At 38.6% G+C, this 18,936-nt stretch overlaps 2 protein-coding genes across 4 annotated transcripts in view; one reads left to right on the forward strand and one right to left on the reverse strand.

Annotated features, from left to right (window-relative positions):
* CERT1 (ceramide transporter 1) overlaps positions 1-10,323 on the reverse strand; it is an 85,820-nt gene extending 75,497 nt beyond the window's left edge. Inside the window, exons 1-2 of one of the 2 annotated variants that reach the window (XM_040090352.2) lie at positions 10,010-10,323; positions 6,483-6,617 (exon numbers count right to left, since the gene is read on the reverse strand). In XM_040090352.2, coding sequence (XP_039946286.1) covers positions 6,483-6,617; positions 10,010-10,105 — 231 coding nt within the window. In that variant the 5' untranslated portion in view covers positions 10,106-10,323. The remainder of the gene's footprint in view (positions 1-6,482; positions 6,618-10,009) is intronic. The other variant, XM_040090353.2, reaches the window with a different exon arrangement.
* Positions 10,324-10,553: 230 nt separating this feature from the next.
* POLK (DNA polymerase kappa) overlaps positions 10,554-18,936 on the forward strand; it is a 41,831-nt gene continuing 33,448 nt past the window's right edge. The window contains exons 1-2 of one of the 2 annotated variants that reach the window (XM_040090836.2): positions 12,395-12,453; positions 15,644-15,712. The gene's annotated coding sequence lies outside the window, so the exon portion shown is untranslated. Of the gene's footprint in view, positions 10,717-12,394; positions 12,454-15,643; positions 15,713-18,936 lie in introns of those variants that run through there. The other variant, XM_040090835.2, reaches the window with a different exon arrangement.

Here is an 18,936-nt window from a genome sequence, read left to right on the forward strand (position 1 = left end):
AATTAAAAACCATATATGAGAAGGTATTAACATACTGATATACTAATATAACGTAGTAATGACTCATATGAATACATGCAATATATTCATACAATATTCATGGTAATATTCACCTAGACTTCATCACCTTACAGTGCTAAAAGAGATTTTCCTGCTAAGAAATAAAGGTGATACCTGAATTCTAACCATATTACTAATATTTCCCAGTTATTATCCTGTGTTGCAGAGATACTATCCTTTATTATAAATTTAGTCTAGCTTGTCAGTATGGAGACATAGCAACTTTTAGTGAGTGAAATCCAACGTTATAAGGAAAATGCACATATGCCTTTCACTGGTCTCTGGAGTTTTCTTTAACTTGTTAACTTTATTTCAAAGGTACTTTAGACAGCAAGATTAGCAGTAACATTTTGCATTTCATTTAAATAATACTTATTAGTTTAAGATTAGTCTACAACTACTACCCAAGGATCATGACCAAGCAAAGAAGCCTTCACAAGAGAAATGCAAAACTTCCAAATATACACCTTAAACCATCTATAAAACCCTTAGAATTACAATTTACTTATGACTTTACTCAAAAACCACAGGAATCAATTGTTTGAAAGACATTATTAATACAAGGACGTGTCACTTTTAATCACATACCAAGATATACCTGTAAAACCTAAGACCAAGAGATGTTTCCTTTGAAACAGTTTAGAATTGGTTTGTTTGTAACAAAAGGGAAAACAATCCTTTCAAATGAGTTGTACATGGATGCATATGTATATAATTATAGTTACCGATAAACTTTTACATCATCATTGATTACTTAGCCAAGGATAGATGACAAAACCAGCTGTTCAATGAATTAGTACTAACACTTTTAAAGATATGATATACTGAAGATATGATACAGAAGCTCCACCCAGTCTAGGTCTTAGCCCTAGCCAGCCTAGGGCCTCGGTGGCAGAAAAAGTATCAAACCCATGTGTTTCTGTGCTAAAAATGAAAGCAAGTCACTTTGACTAGCTGATTTGGCTTTGCAAAAGCTGAACCCCTTTTCCTTTGAGATAAACATAAAGGCCTTGTCCAGAAAAGGCCTTCCAATACCTCACTGTGAAAAGGAGGCTCCTCAGCAATAGCAGACACTGGGTGACAGTAAAGCGTATAGGCAATTTTAATTTTCACCTTGTTAATTTCATTCAAAAGCGCCTATTTTGTTCTTATTGCAGTTGTTAAAATAAAGAAAGGGGAGAAGTGTGGGGTAGATGTACACCATGCTCAAAAGTTTAGGGTGGTCTCATATTTTTAAATCAATTTATAACATAAACTAGCAAGCTGACAGCTTGTCAGAAGCAGAAGATTGTCAGTCGTAAGACAATTTACCCATCACCCAAACCCCAAATATTTAGAAAACATCAGTGGTAAAAAGATGTGTGTGTTTTAATTAAAATGGTTTTGACTCAAATTGTTTAGTATTCATAGTGTTAAGTTGTAAAATTTAATGCCATCTTAAAAATTTGTATTTCTGGTAACCCTTTTAACAGCTCCCGAATGTGAGTGTCGTAACTCCAATGATACACAAGATATCTGTGTCACCATGCTGTATTTGTCACGTTAACTGCAAGGCAAAGATAACAATAAACACTTTACATTTTTTAATATAACCAGAAGGGTGAATTGTCACAGTACAGCTAGTCTGTAGCTAAACAGATATATCTGGCTATAACAAGAAACCAAATTTGGCTTTCCTAGTTCAATAAACAAGTCCCCAGGTGAATAGGATAGATTTAAACACAGAGACCTCAACCAATCCCTTCCAACCCTAAATGCAGATGTGTCATTGGCCAGGGAGCTGGGAAGTGTTAAGACCCAAATCAATCAGTTATCTAGATCCAGGAGTTTTAAACTCCCTGTGTAAGAAGTTTCCAAACAATAAAACAGGCTGTTTGTCTTATGATCCAGAGGACTCGAGCTATAGTTTCTGTCTCCAACCTATGACCACACGTAACAAGTTTCTATAAAGGCTTTGATATTCATATACATCATTGCAGTAAGATCAAAGCCAAGGAAAACCATTGCATCCCAGTTATTGCATCTGGTTCAAGCAATTAAAACAAATAGTTTTTTCGACATGAATAATATACACAGGAAAGAAGATGAATCCCAATCATTGGATTAAAGCAACATGACAAATACAGATTCTGTCAGTAGAAAAGCTGAAGTTTTAAATTGGAACATAAGCTTCTAGAACTCTTCATACGTAGGTAGTCACCTCTAGGGACAAAAAATCTAAATTTCACACATAGCTGAGCTTAAGCAATCTTAAAATCTTAAAAGCTTTACATTTCTCTCAACATTTTTCAAGATCCTCCATATAGATCCACAGAGAAGAGCTACTCTGACCAGGCAAAACCCCCTAGAATTCATCAGAAAAACACTTTGTTATTAAGAATTCTAAAAAGAGATTTGAGATTCTATTAATCTAAATTTCTACCACAATTAAATTAGTGTTGGCCTTCCTCTTAGATTGCCTGAAGTGGGGGTACAGCATACCATGTTATTCTTGATTTATCAGGCTGTGACTACATAAATTAGCGCAAGTCACTCAGTACAGCAGTGGTGATGGCAGTCTAAGAACAGACCCGGCAATCATAGCAAAGACAGTACAAGCTTATGGACCAGGTTGCCTAAAAGATGGACTTCCAAATCTACAGGGCATTTTCTTTTTGTTCTTTTAATAACAGACCCTAGACTTCCAATGGCAAAACCATGCCCCGGGGATCCACACTTACAGGACTGCCATGAACATCCATTCTTAACCTTGTACACAGAATCCCCCACTGGAAATTTGACTTCAAGAATGAAAGAACTACAAATCTCTAAAATAAAGAAAGGTATCCTTTCTTTATATAGAAACCAACTGGCACTGACTACAATCAACAGCAGTAATTTAGTATGACCAGACTAGATTAATATAACAAAGCTTAAGTCTGTCCATATATGAACTTTTTATAATATGCATAATTTCATCTCATCCACTGACCACACAGCAGAATTTTCATTTTTGGTTTCAGCCTCCAGGCTGTTACAAATCAATTAAATACCTTTGAGGTGTTTTGTCTTATGTGGATAAAAGCAAGTCAGTTAGCATCATATATAAACTTAGTTCATATGGCCAGTTCATTATTGGATATAATTCAGTGAGTATACAATAAATACTCGTCCTTTGTTCCTCATTCCAGAGAAATCAGCTATTTTCAGTACCAGTAGTCCAATCAGATCCCATATTTTTCATTCAATGAAAGGTCACTGTCACATGGAAATACCTCTTCCAGATGTATGACAATATAATTCTGCACTTGAAACACACAATAAAGCTATGCTAATAAACATGAATTTAACTAGTATTCTTTCATCAAATAAAGGGAAGAGATGAGTGTCTCACAAAATATCCCTCTAAGTTATCTATCAGTGCCCACCTCGTGCAATACAAATGATAAAACAAGAGCAGAAGCAACTGTGGTTTTTTTGCATTCAACAGTCATATCTCAATTGATACTACAACTTCTAATTAGTCATCTCATTGCTGAAAGTACAGTAAGACTATCCAGTGACAGCAACTTTCCAAATTTATGCTTATATATTAAGAAAATGTGGTCATTCTATAACAACACCAGAATTAATTACGCACAGAAAATCATTACATTCCCCATCAAATTCAAACACACATACCTAATTCAAGTGCCTAAAAGAAAGCTTTACGAAAATCCAGCCACCCCTTCCTACAGAACATTACAGTCATGAATGCTCTCTCATACTACAGAAAACTTTACTGAAATACTTTACTGAAAGGTTAAGATAGAAGTAGTTAACACACCTGACTCTGGATCAGCAAGATCAAGGGAAACTGAACTTATGGGATAGGGAAAGATTGTTTAAAGATTAAGAACTCACTCGACTACATCCAATCAGTGCAACTGAACATTAAGCCAATAAGAAAGCTGACATCCCCTCCTTACCAAATTAATTACAAATCATTCAATAAATACTGTTCAAAGGACAGTAAAGATAGTTTTCACACATCATTTCAACACTTATTTTATCAGCTAGTGGTGTTTTGCTGTGCATTTAAATACACGCTGGAAAGCTTATAATTACTGAAGACATTACAAGGATACAGAAGTAACCTCAGGAAGAATACCTTAAACGTTCATCTTTGAGCATAATCAATTTTTGATTGAAAACTTAAGTTAAAAAAACACAGTATGCAATTTGCTACTAAACAGAAGTAACAATGGTAAAACCCTGGCTTAAAACCTCTGAAAAACAAAGAGAGAATAATTACAAGACAGTTTCAAAAGTATAATTCTATATCCTAGAGACATGAAATGATCCAACAGTATTCCTCAACTTCTAAAACTTCCACAATAATTCTAATTGCAGCTACATATAACTAACTGGAACTTACTAGCTTTCAGGGATACCATCTATCAACTGAACTGTCAAATACCATTCACAAAGCATGAGCCTGAACAAAAACTGAACTAACATATCAGATTAACCTTTAGAGCTGTGGATGCTTTTAATTCTTCCTCCACACATTCAAGAAGTTCAAGAATTTAAAAACAAATATATCAATTCAACTCCAAGTTACCAGATCTAACAAGTGCCAGAGAGAAAAAGAGAAGTTACCAGTAAGAAGTTCCAGTGTTGCATACATCCTGGTCTGAAGACATGCTCACCAGCTTCCCCTTGTAAACTGCAATGTACCAAAACATTCCAGCAGCAATGGTGGTACACCATAACCTCACTCCACCACCACCACTGGAATTCAGGCTGCTGAGATGTGCTGTACAACATGCCTGCAGATGCCCTTTGGCTACATCCTTGCCAGCACCTTCCTGTCCCTGCCTGGTTGGCATGCTAAACTCTTGCATCTCGAGACATTTTCAGAGGGCTCAACAGACTGCCATGGACACACCTCAGTGAGAGGCACATCTCTCCTACACCTCCTACAGACTGTCGTGTACAATAAATTCCTGATTAAGCCACATCTTGAGGAAGTTTTAGAAGTTGAGGAATGATCCGTTTAAATTTTTAGATGACTATGATACTTGCCAGACATCTAAATGTAAAATCCTCCTTTTCTTCTCAAGCTTTTCTCCAAAATACATCTAGTTGATGTAATCAATCCAGTTGTTTTGGTTTTTTTTTTCAAACCAAGAGCTGTTCAATAAAATTCTATTTGTAAGCTGATTATTAGCAAGGAAGAATACTTCTCATATGTCATTCTTAAGACAGCTCCACATAAAAACTCCACATATTGGGTGGAATAAGAACATACGTGCTAAGATTTAACATGACGACTTTAGGAATTGTGTGCTACCTGAAAGTCCAGCTATTTTTACTCTAAATCACATAACTGGACAGACAATTTCCTAGTATTGCAGAAAGACTACAGAATGCTTTTTGACAACTATTAGTCATAATATGTATTGTAGTTCTGAAAGTCAAAAAAGAAGGTTTTTTTTTTCCTTTATCTTCTAAGGCAAATTCATCTTTTCAAGATTTCATGGAGTCATAAAGGTTGGGGAAAAAACTCTAATGTCACCAAGTCCAACCATTAACCCAGCAGCACCACGTACATCATTAAACCATGCCATCAAGTGCCATATCCACACCTTTCTTTGACATTTGCAGGAATGGTAACTCCACCACCAACGTGGGCATCCTGTTTCAATGTTTTACAGCCCCTTCTATGAAGCATTTTTAATGTAATCTAAACCTCCCCTGAGACAATCTGTGGGTATCACCTCTCATCCTTCCACTTCCTACCTGGAAGAAGAGACTGAAATACAACTTGCTACTAATTCCTTTCAGGTAGTTGTAGAGGGCAATAAGGGTCCCTCCTCAGCCTCCTGTTCTCCAGGCTAAGCAACCCCAGTCCCCTCACGCACACCTCATAACACTTAACACTCATTTACATATAGGCTCTTTATTCTTACCAGTCTACTGCAGATCTTCTTATAGCATTTGACAAAAACAACACACTAACTTGTTCAGAGAAAGAAGCACAGAGAACACTTTCGTTTGGAAACCTACAGAGTTGTGTTCAGAAAGTCAAGAATCACAGTCAAAGAACCACAACCCTCTTTCTAGAGCAAACACTGTGAAGGATGGTACCTCCTCTGGGAAGCTGGTCTGGGGTCTTAAACTGAACCACAGAAAAAGCTTTGCAGTCTTCAGAGGCAAACAGTCTATCTACCCCCAAAATCATCTAATATAAGAAATGAAAAGTTGTTTGCCAAAGCCACAAATCAAAGGAGGGGTTTTTTGCATTAGGAATTCCTTGCCTTGCTCCACAGTGTTCCACTGATGCCACTGTCATAAGCAGATGACCTAAAAGAATTTGCCAAACCCTTGTTTGCTTCCACCAGATACAAATATATAGCACCTCAAAACATGAATGATGGCAATAATAAAATTGTACTTACTGTAATCTCAGCCTTGCTCAGACAGATAGAGCCTCTGCAGCCATACTCTGTTTCATCTTCAGACTTGTAATAACTGAGTGTGTTGCTTTTCAGAACTACCCATCGATCTTGCCACCCATGAATGTAGTTGGTCCACTGTAAAAAAAATTTCCAGAGATCAGCCAATGGAAAAACAACAATAAAAGAAGAATGACAGATATTTTCTAGGCTTTTCAGCGGCCAAAGAAAAAGGCAACTTGTTTTTACAAGTTCTTCCAAATGAGAACTTTTTTCTGCTCAAAGCTCCTAGAAGAATTTTATGAACTCCTGCAGCAACAAAAAAGTTCTTTTGAAGGATCAATAACACAACAGATGTCTGGACTCCAACTGCACTGCCAAGGCCAGTTACAATAAAGGCAATAAACATACTGGTAACACAAATTGAGGAAAAAAGGGGAGGGGGGAAAAAAAAAAATCAGACATTAATGACTAAGGTGAGTTTAAGCACCTAACTTAAAATCTGGAGCTAGGCCAAAAGACTTGAGTGGAACACAGAATAATTTATTTTATATAAAATGTCATTTAAAGTTCTCTTCCTATAAATACAAACATGCCTTTATCCCACAGCACAGTCAATAACTATCGTAGTACCTAGCGGACTCAGTGCTTTATTAATTTAATATTACCCATAGATACTGCTTTACATTTTAATTCTTACTACTTTCACTAAGAAGATACTTGGTTATCAGCAGACATCCAATCACATTTTTGATATTCAGATTTTTACAGGTAGTCCACATTCACACACTGAATAAAACAAATATTCTGGGAACATATTCTGGATTAATTCTAGAGAGATCTAGTAAGAAGCAACCAAAAGTTCTGATTACTATTCTTGTATTTGCAACATCTTTCTGACTGCAGTTTGTACAATCATATGAACTTCAAAGAATCATCTGACACTGACAGGACTACCCCATAATTCTGACAATACACTGATACTTATTAATCAATCATGCTGCAAAAGTTATAAATTTGATAAAAAATGGAAACAAAAGCACTGAAATCAATCTTAGCATGCAAGCATTTCTTTGATTTTGACAAATGTTCTTTGATGAAAAAGTCTGGTTAACACTTAAGTCTATCCATCATTCATCATTTTGCATCTAAAAAAGTGAGGGGGAAAAGTCAAGTAACAGTCTTGTTCCCACTTCATACTATATACATTAGTTAACACACAACCCGTAATTACCTGTTAACTTTAGTAATAAGATAATGAGGTCTAAGGAAAAAAAATATAGCTGAGAAATTCTTAACAATTTTCAAATGTAGGCAAGACCTTGATTTGCTCTTAAAATATAAAGTCCTTTTTCATCTCTTAATTCTAAATACAGCATTTCTTAAAGAAAGCCTCAGGTGTGCTCAGTGCAGGAAGTGGTAGCACAAGCGGTCATAAAGGTGTAATATTTCCTGCCTTCCCCTTTTTCTATCTCTCATGTTCCCAACTCCTCCCAGGATGTGAAAGGTCCAAAGTTATCTTAGGAGGGAAAAAAGCAAGGCAAAACACCTTTCCTTCCCTGAAAAAGTTAACAGAAACATATAATAGCAGTGAATCTTGCATCTGCTGTTGCAATCAAAGCTTGCTGTTGCAATCCAAATGTGCCATGAATTAAGAGACTCCTTAAAGTACACTTGGGTAGGCACAAGGTTTTTGGGAGAGAAGAGACCAGTGTTTTTCCACGCATCTAGATTCTCGTGCTTCCCAAAAGCCTATTCCACTGAAGTTCTTTCTTTGTATCCACCTTAAAATCATTAGCAGGAAATACAATGGAAAAAAGACTAGAGTTTAAAACATTTCAAAAGACCAGCAGGATATACTTCTAACAAGTTTCTCTTACCAAATTACTCCATTTCCTTAACAGCCTTTCTCTCTACTGAAGGGCAGAACTACTAAAACTACTACGCACACAGTGAACTGCAGCCTACTTCTGTGATTTTAGAACTTAACTACACATAGTAAGCTATTAAAAATAGGTATTTCCTTAGTAGAAAGTTCGGTATGCTACCATTACATTTTAATTAGTTTACCTCAATAATTAGTGAGGTATCAACTACCAAAAGGTAACCTTACCCCTAAAACATAGTCATTGTGACAGGTTTCACCATACTTTACTATTCAGATTAAATTCCGGGTTCTCATGGGAAAGACTATGTGGGATTATGCTACACTCAGCCTAATCATCTAGAAAAGTAAAAAGTGTTCATACGCCTCAGCTAGAATGGCTGAAGCCATGGCTTCACCTGCTACACCACCGAGAAAGAGCACCTGGACTTTGTATTTAATGTGCTAACATAAAAATGAATTACATCCTACAAGTTACTTCCCATCTAACGACAGAAGCATCTTACCCAAGGAAAACTTTGCTGTGAAAAAAACACAAACAAAGCAGCAAAAATACATCAAACAAAAACCTCTTATTGTAACTGTGCTAACACCATCTCGCATCCATCTCGTCCCCTCCTTCCCCCATCCACTATTAGGTAAGATCGTACAAATGAAAGCAGAGATCCTTCTTTTTTCCCAACCATTCCTCTTATCTCTGCGGCTAGGAACATTTTCAGGCTGGCAGAGGCTCACAAAGTCCCTCACAAAAGTGTGAACTCAGTTACGGCTATTTTCTACGCATTCAGGGCAGTGTAAGATCTCTCTATCCCGCGCCTCCTACGTTGGTTTGTGCCTAGCCTTATCGCGTAGGACAGTAAAAAAAAATTCAAAACACTGTGCTTTAATCTTACAGATATTTCAACGTTATTCTGAATACACTTCCTGTAATAAAAAAAAAAGAAATTAAATGTCCGTATAAAACCTAAGTAATTCAATATTCTACTCCAAAGCACTTCTGAAAATAAAATTTCCCAGCTTAAACCGACACATGCTCGGAAGTCACCTTATTTTCAGCGATAAAAGAGAAAATAACTATGCTTATTTTTAAAAGGGGAAACAAGCCATATAGCCATTTTCCTTTTCCGCTCCTCCCGTTATCTCTCGCCGCACAAGTGTTTCACTGCCCTGTTTTGATACTTGCGCTTAATGCCGTGCCTGCTCCCGAGGAGACACGACCGGCTGCGGGTGCCTCCGGGAGCTCCCGGGCAGCCGCGACACCCAGGCCCGGCGCCGCTCCGGCCGGAGCCCGAGGCGCGGGGGTGACGCCCTCCCGGCGCGGCTGCCGGAGCCCCGCGGCGTGCGGCCGGCGGGCTCGGGGGGCGGCGGGGACCGCGGCTCTGCTCGACGAAAGGCTCCCCCCGGCCGCGGGGGAAGCGGGGCTGAGGGAGGGGGCGCCCGGCGCCGCCGCGGCTCTGCCTGGCAGCGGCTCCGCCGTCAGGTGGCGGTGCCCCGGCCGTGCCAGCGCCGCCCGCGGAGCCGCCCGGCCCCCCCCCCCCCCGCCACCGGGCCGCGGCCCCTCGGCCCGAGCCCCCGGGGCGGTCGGTGCTGACGGCGAGGAGGATGAGGGGCGGCAGGGCGCAGGAATGGCGTAGAGGCGGCTTACCTTGCTGAGCACCCCGCAGAGCTCAACAGGCAGTCCGAGCTCGGTCTCGGGGTCCTCCTCGGAGCCGGAGGAATTCCAGCTCTGGTTGTCCGACATGGAGACCGAAGCCGCAGCCAACGCCGAGCTGGGAAAGAGCCGGAGCGGCCCCCGCCCACAGCAGCCTTCTTCTGCCGACGGGACCGGAGCGCCGGGCTCTAATCGAGCGGGTGCCGCCACCGAGCGCCGCCCGCCCCAGCCAGCAACCAACCGACCGACCGTCCGGCCGGCAAACAGGCTCGCAGCCTCGGGCTCCCCTCGCCGCGGCCCCGCAGACCCCGCCCGCGGCCAGAGCCACAACACCGGGACAGCGAGGGGAGGCGGGGCGAGCGCGCGTCCGCCTGCCGGGCACCCGCTCAGCGCGCTCCCGCCGCCGCCATTTTAGGTTAGGCGGGCGCTCAATGCCGCCATCCACGAGCACCCCGCCCCGCCGCGGCGCCCCGCGGGAGTTGTAGTCCTGCGCCGCGCAGCCGCGAGTCCGGGCGCCATTGCCCCTCGAACGTGCTGGGAGATGTAGTCTCACTCCGGCGGAGTGCGGCCGCCATCTTTGTTTCGTCGTTGCTGTGGCGGCGCCGGCGGGTTTCGCCTCAGTGCCCCCGGGCGAGGGGAACTCCGCTACTACGGGCGACGGTGCTGCTCGCGTCGATGTTTGCTTTGTCTTTTGTGCAGAGGTATTTGCTTAGTCTTTAGTGAGGCGTAGCGTCTCCCCGGCTCTGCTTGCTTTCAAGGGCGAGGAGATGTAGCTTCTCTTCCTCCCCTCAAACCGGCGGGGCTCGGGGGAACGGGGGATTGTTGAGGGGGCAGAGCGCCAAACTTTTCCCTCATCAAAGATGGTGGAAGGGGCGGGAGATGCTGCCGTCTCCGGATGAAACGAGGCGGGAGGGCGAGCCGTCCGGACCCGTCCGGGTTCTGCCTCCCCGGCGCTGCCCGGAGGCGTGGGACGGTGCCGAGCCGGCAGAATGATGGGTCAGCGTTCGGCTGACCGGTACCCGCAGTGTCCTGTCTTCCATGTATTAAACTGCTTTCGTAGTTTAGAGAACGAAACGGTGATTTTTTTTTTTTTTTTTCCCTTTTGTCTTCGGACTTAGTCTGAAATACGTGGTTTCGTCGATATTTATGGGTGGGGATATATTCCTAGAATGAAAAAAACAACCCTGTGTCACCTGTCACTTCACTATTTGTGAACAGCGGGTATAGCGGTTTGGGGAAGACTTAAGGTTTGTGCTAACTTCACCTCCTTTCCCCTGATTTCTTGGACGGGGGAGAAGGGTGTTAAACAATGTTGGTTGCGGAAATTTCGGGTTGGGAAGATATGTTAATGTTATTCTTGCAAGAGGAATGCTGCACATTTCTGTTTTCTCTGACTTCTTCCTCTAGGACAAATCATTGTGTAGTCTTCCTTTGATAGCTGTTTGAAAGTTTCCATTGAGGGTTTATTATTTTTTTGAAAGAGCATTGACACATTTACTTGTATGCATTCTCTATATATAGCAGTTAAAAGTTAAATAATCATACCTTCTCGAAGTTTCAGATATAAAGATATTTACAATGAATGCAGAACTGAGGGTAATTCAGAAGGCAGCACCGTTATCCTAAACTATGAGAAATAAAAAAGTCGTAGACATCTTAATATTTGTGTAATCACTGCAATGTACAGGGAAAAAGTTTTGCAGATGTCTACTCTGGGTGTTACTTTAGACGATTTACTAATATATAAAAAGTTGCTGAAAACCAATGTTTATTGATTCTCTATGTGTTTGGGAAGAAACAAAGTGCATTTTTTTTTTCTCCTTAGCATCGGTTTCAATGTACTGTATTTGTCAAGCAAGCTTTGTAAGTATTGATATGTATGAGAATAATTTATAGCTCTTCTCTGTAATATGTTGTTGAAGTTAGTTGGCATCACCTGTAAGGCCAGTTGTGTTTTCCCAGTCAGATTCTGAATGAGCTTCTTTTCAGGAGGAAGATTTGAAGAGACATGTCTGAGCAAGTCCTTGTGGCAGTGGCATGTACACAGACATTCCCTGTCACGCTTTTTGTCTGAAGCTATTCACTTAGTTACTGACAAAGCTTGCTTTTCTTTTGCCCCTCCAGAACATTGAACCAATGAAGTGTTCCAAACTAAAAGTGTGTTGGGCAGATATTTTTTCAGATTGTTCAACAGAGATATCCATCCTTTTTAGAGAGTATTTGTTTTGTTCATTAATCATGGCTAGCATTTTACAAGCTTTAAATGAAAAAGTATTGAATGCTAAAAGGTTTGCCTTTTCAGCTTTTCATATCACGCATTGGCTGTGCTAGGTAATAGTTTTTTGTTTACATCTGCCACATGCTCCTAATGTATCTTGTTTTTCAACACAGTGTCACCAGTTCTTCCAAAAGCTGTATTGCAGTTGTGAATAACTTAGGTAAATTACCCCTTCTTTCCCATGTTCTGACCGTTTTTTAAAAACATAGTGTACTGTCTGTTAATGAGATAAGACCATCCCCTTATCAGCAAGCATAGGCTGCAGTGGGAGTAGATTTGTAAAGGAAAGATTTAGTGCTGAGGACTTGAAGTTCTTAAACACGTTTTGAGAGGTGTTTTTTTCAGACCACAGTATTTCGATCCCTTGGAGAGCACCTGCATTAACAATTGTCATTTAGCAGGTGTGCTCTGGAAGAGCAGTCTTCCGGTTACGTACAGTTTGAAAAGAATCAGGTTTGCCTGTGCCAAGACCAATCTAGGATGCAAATCAAAGCATAGAAATGTAGAAAATCATACTGGTGTCCAGATGCACTCTTGTTCCTCTCTAACTCCTACACATTTTCTACTGAACCTTTACTTTGTGCTCCATTGCTGTGTTTGTTCTTTCATAGCAAGTGTCCCTATACTCCGCCTGTACCACTTCTAGTGTCTTAGCGATTGCAAGAAATTTGCAAATTACTGTTTTAAGTGGAAATAGTTGTCAACTTTTTTAGAACAGTGGAACAGATAGTGTTCTGTATTGCCGAATCCTACTTGTAGTACAAAAATAGGTAGTGTTGCGATTTAGTTCCTGGGATGTCAGTCATAATAAGCACTGTCAAGTGGGTAACTTTCTAAATAACTTTATTTTTTCTTCTCCCTTTTTGTATATCTTTTTTTCCACTGCTATAAGTTCTATTTTAGGATGTTCATTTTATCTTTTTAAAACGGAATCTCCATCACTTTTGTGCTCATGCTTACCATTATGTTGGTTCTGAAATTTAAAACTATTTTTCTTAGGAGGATCCTTAAAGGAGCTTTGTTGTACCGCAGCATATTGCCTAATAACATAGACTCAGAAATATTAATGATTCAGATGCTGTATTCTAAAACAATTATGCTCTCTGTGAATCACTATATTTCTCTGTGAAACACTTTTATTTTTAAGTAAAAAAAAAAAGAAATCATATATGAATCTGTTGACACTAAACGTCTAGCAGCCAGGTTGCAGATAACTACACTACCTCTAGTGTAGTTTTCACTGGTAAGTGTTCAGTTCCTTCATTATTTTCTTTATGGATTAAACTGCTAAAGCCTTTGTTTTCAGTAATCTAAAAATTAGTTAAAGTTATCTTGAGATAAATCTTTGAGTTGAAAAGGTCCTTTAAAATACTGTACAGAGGCAGAAGAAGATACCATGGTTCTTTGCCCTTTGAATAAACTTAGATGTTCTAAAGACATGCGGATTTTTTGATAGAGGAACTGAAAGCAGAATTTAGAAAAGGATTGCATTGCATCTAGCCTACAGGAAATTGATAGGGGATGAGTATTCCACTTGTTTTACTTGTGTCACTCTTCACATAAGCAAAGAATTATTCAGGCAGGTTGGTGAATGGCATAAAGTATTTTGACATTTATTTTTGAACATTGTCAGAAGCAGTCTCTATTAACTGTTTACTTTCAGTGTGAATTATTGAATATTTAAAAGGATGGATTTGTCTGTAATTTTTTACATCTTAAAGTCAGTGAGTGTACAGAAGATATGATTTTAGGACATTGTTTTTCAGGGCTAATTCCAGGTGCTTGTGTGGGATCTATGTTTCTGTAAAATCCTGAGTCAGCTGCTACTTTAAAAGTAGTCTCGTTTCATATGTGTCAGCTTGAGCACTTGGAATTTTCACTTCCATGAATTCTGGTCCAGTTTTCTATTCAGTATTAATTTATCATGTGCTCTAGCTTATTATATTTGTAAAGATACTACATCTTTATTGGAAGATTATTTTTTCTAATGAACTTGTTTGTGTTATATTTTGAGAGAGAGAGGATAGTGAAACAGTAGTTTTGAACATATTAGCTGGGAATCTGTGTTGTTGACACCAAGTGTGTTAAACGTATAAGTATTAAATGCTGTTGTGCAGTTCCTTCTGCCAGTTCTTTTCTTGTAAATCACTACAGGATTAGAACTGACAAGGGTCTTCTCAGGGCTTTTCAGAAACCAAGCCTCTAGTAAAAATGAAACCCCCTGTGGCTGAGAGGAGTTGAGCAGATAGATAGAAGGACAGTGTGATGTGCTTCCTTGAACATGTCTTTGGTGATTATTTGCCTGCTGAGAAAGAGACTTCAGAGGAACTGATACTTAAATCATTACCAGAGGAACATGTTTTCACAGGAAATGAGAGTTAAGAGTTTAATAAATTTGATCCAGTCAGCCAGAATATTTCCTTGCCAAATGAATGCTTACAGAAGACAGGTGCACTTCTTTTTTGAAAGTATGCAATATGCATACTTTATATACATAGTATTCTCTCAGGCACATGGTGTGATTCTTGGCATTGTCCTGTGCAAGGAGCTGGACTTCAGTGTTCATTGTGGGTCCCTTCCAACTCAGGATGTTTCAGGATTAATATAATGTTACTGTTTTGGAATAACATCCTTATCCAAGTAATGGATAAATCAAGTAATATGAAGTGAAATCATTGCTGGAGTTTGCAGTGACCTTTGGAATAGCAGAAATGTTGATAATACTTTAGCAGGGTTGAATTTTCCTAGTTTGTTGAATTTATATTTGTTATTATCTTAGAAATTCAAAAAATAAAGCAATGCATTTGTGGGGAACCTGTTGTTGAAAGTGCTCAACTATGGGTACATGATTTTCTTTACCATCATGGGTTAGATGGGTTTTAGTTATATGACAATGCATGTGTTGTGTGCCCAGCATGGATGAAGATACTTCTCTGGTGTGAGTGGAGTAAGAGGTGTTGCTACGTGGCTACAGGTTCAATCTCAGTTAGCAATTGGAGTAAAACCCAAACATTATCCATTTAAAATGCTTATTTCAATGAGGTTTTGGCCTTATTGAGAAGGTCTCATGTAGTCTCTCTTATTTTTTTCATATGGTATTGTTTCAGTAATACTCAGAAGCTTTGTTTAGAGGTGGCTTCCAGCTGTAATTATTTCCAGTGTAAAGGAGACATTTTAAAGGTTGGGAGTGAGAATTACTCTTGGATCAGTCCACATAGCTTTTTTTGTTCTGTATATCACTCTTCAGGTACTGATCAATGCTGGGCAAAAAACAATGAAGTAGATAAATTATTTCATGCTTACCTGTGAAGTACAGTCTTTTGTATAAATGAATTTTATTTCTCTTACAGATTACCCCCATTTACTTATAGCAGAGTGTAACAGCTTTCCACATCTCTTGTCAAAACAATTTTCCTTAGGTTGGTTTGTTTGTTTTAATTTATTGTTTGTAGTTGGTTGTTTATTTTAATTTCTTACACTTTGTAGTTGGTTTGTCTGTTTATTTTTAAAGACTTGATTTATTTTACTTTTATTCAGTATGTGTATGATTTTCTACGCAGTGTCTTTGGTGTATATTTTATATTTTACATTTACACAAACCAAAAGGTTTTGTGAATAGGTGAATATGAGCTGTCCTGTTTGAGATGTAAAACAGTAACCGCCCCTTAGCTTAAGGGGCTGAGGGGTGTAGAAACCTGGTTATAATGGCTGAACTTGTCATGGCTGAATTCCAAGTCAATTAAAAAAAAAAAAAAAATAGTTACTGCAAAGAATTCTTGTTAGTAACAGCTTTTTTCTTGATAGCATTCTCACTAGGAAAACACACTTATCCAGCTTGCTTATTTTACTCATGTTGCTTGCTTTGGCTTAAGAGGTTTTTGATTGGCTCAGTTGTTTATTGTGGTGAGCAAAGTTTTTGATGTAAATGAAATTGGGATTTTTGAGTCTTAAACTATAGAATTGCCCTTTTACTGAAGATAAAACGGAGCTGGATTATTTAATATTTGGCTTTTGAGGATCTGTTGAATGCTTATGAGGTGCTCTTGGAGTTTCACATTATTCACCACTATCTTCTACATGGATGTGATTATCTTAATGGTTTTAAGGAAGATATTTTTCCATCCGCACTTGCAGTGAGTTTTCCAAACTTCAGTAGTTTTTGATGATGGGTAATTTTTAAAATTATCGTAAGAAAAATAAAAGACATTTGAAAGGAAGTGTTTTCTTCTGTGTTTTTCATCTCTCTGGTATTTTTGGTATAACTTTAGTGGCAGGTAACTTTTGGACATGCAGATTTTAGCAAAAACCCTGATGAATGATTTATTGTGGTCAAAACTGGGTGAACTCCTAACTTTATAATTGTTTGTTGTGCTTTCAGTGCTTTTGCAGAACTATTAACACCTTGACCTTGTCATTGAAATGATGAGTGATGTTGGTTTTCTTCTGGTGTAGCCTATGTAATAACAGGGTTCCAGAAGTTACTGCTTTATCCATTCTCTACATTTGTAAATCGAGTTAGGTGTTACAGTTTTGCTTCGTTCTTGCTAAAGTTACCTTGGAAGAGTTTAAATAAAGTAATCTCTGAAATAATTTAATTGAGAGAAAATAGGAAGTTTATTTTGGGGTCTTGCTACAGTAAATGATGTATCAGATTTTGATGCAATGTTATTGGAGGCTTTTATGATTTTCACAGAAATTAAGAAAAACATTTCATTTAGATCCTTTTAAAAGCCATCCTGAAGATAATAATTAAAAGCTAATTTGGGAAGGAGTCTCTAATATTTGTTTTGCTGTTTGCAGCATTTATTTCAATTTGTTTTACATACCATGAAGACTTACTTAGGACAGTTAGGGTGTAAAAGACAGTCCTTTATGTGTGTACTATATGTTTTGATTCCTTTGTTTAGTTTTTAAGCTCTGGGCTAAGTAGACTATTGTCTCTTAGTAATTTCTTTGCACCTCACATTGTCGTGAGCATCTGTGATAGCAAAGATATCAGAATTTGTTTTATTTATGAGGACGAATACACAACTTAGCATGCATTAAATAATAACTCTGTATGCAGATAAATTATTTTTACAAGATTTTCCATACTGGTGTCATTTTCCAGTTTTAGTCTTTCCTCATTGTTAACACAATCAACAAAGGTGAACTGTTAACATATGTTGCAAATGTTAATAATGTACATGATAACACTACGCCCACTGAACTGAATATTCTTAGAAATATTTTGTATCTTTTACATTATTTTATTACATGGAAACTGTAACATATAGGCATTTAACTTTTCACAGTGTGCAGGGTTTCTGTTGCTGGAATTGGAGGATTTTTAATGAAGACAAGTTGGAAGAGTGACACTGGATCAAATACAAGCCATTTCCTTTAGGCTGCTTCAGTCAACTGTTTAAAAAAAAAAAAAAGCTAAATTGGAATGAAGGTAGAGGCACTTGAAATTCAATTGTTGCTCTAATTTTATTGCTGTTTAAATCTCTTGACACTTTCAAATAGTATATAATCCTGTCTTACTAGTTCAGTTTAGTTTCTGTGCCTGATTCTGGAAGAGCTTGATTATGGTTTAATTAGTGATCTTTTTCCACTTGTAGGCATCCCAGCTTACTCATAAAACTTTCTACAGAGTAATGTTATTTTGTGGATCTTCTCAACATTTTTGTTTATTGGTCTGCTTTATATTGACTGTTGACATTCACTGCCAAAATCTTTACCTTTAGAAGTCCTTCCCTAGCAATTGGGAATTGCACTTTGACTTACATAAGATTTTCCTGCTTCCCCTTGTTTCCCAATCACAGGAATAATAGGGTAGAATATTATTGTAGACTGCCTTTACAGACTTCTCTGGTTTCACACCCTACTTGCTCAGTATGATACTCAGAGAGATGTCATGTTTTATATTAAATGAGGCGGCTTTGTCTCGCAGCAGCTTCTTGAGGTAACAGCGGGCCAAAAGTATGTCACTCTGTGCAGACTGTCGCATTCGATCCTAGTCCCTTACCCACTCGTTCAAAATTTTTTTAGCAAAATGATTGTTACCACCCGTTCAGTGTTCTCTCTAGCCTAATTGAAACAATTGCTGTGTTTCTACATTGACATTTTGTTCACATTTTGCACAGTATAAAACTCTGTTGCTTCTCTGTTTTGTTTAAATACTTTCATTTTCACTTTTGGCAAATGAGCACTGTTGTTTTTGGGTTTTTTTCTGACAGTACTATATCAGTTGTCTTATTGTAGCTATTGTGATTCATTTCAATATGTTAAATATTTTATGGGGTTTTTTTTTTTTTTCAGACCTGTTCATTTGAAACCAAGATAATGTTCAGGTTCTCTTTGTATTAAGCAGCTGGAAATTTTATCACCTGTTATTCATGTTTTCTGTACACCTGTAAGCTCTGATGGAGAATTAATGTCATGTCCCCAGATAATTTTTTTTTTCTTGATTTCTGCTAAGGTATTATTTGCTGTTTATACCCTCTCTCATCTGGGACTAGTAATATATATTGTTCCACACTGTAAGCTCAAAAGATAAAATACACCAGGTGATCACCATTTATGAGATTTTATAGACATTTGTGTTTTCCATCACTGTGATTATCATGGTTTTTTTGGGTTTTTTTGGTTTTTTTTTATT

The sequence above is a fragment of the Hirundo rustica genome, chromosome Z, assembly GCF_015227805.2.
Source record: "Hirundo rustica isolate bHirRus1 chromosome Z, bHirRus1.pri.v3, whole genome shotgun sequence".
Lineage (NCBI taxonomy): Eukaryota > Metazoa > Chordata > Aves > Passeriformes > Hirundinidae > Hirundo > Hirundo rustica.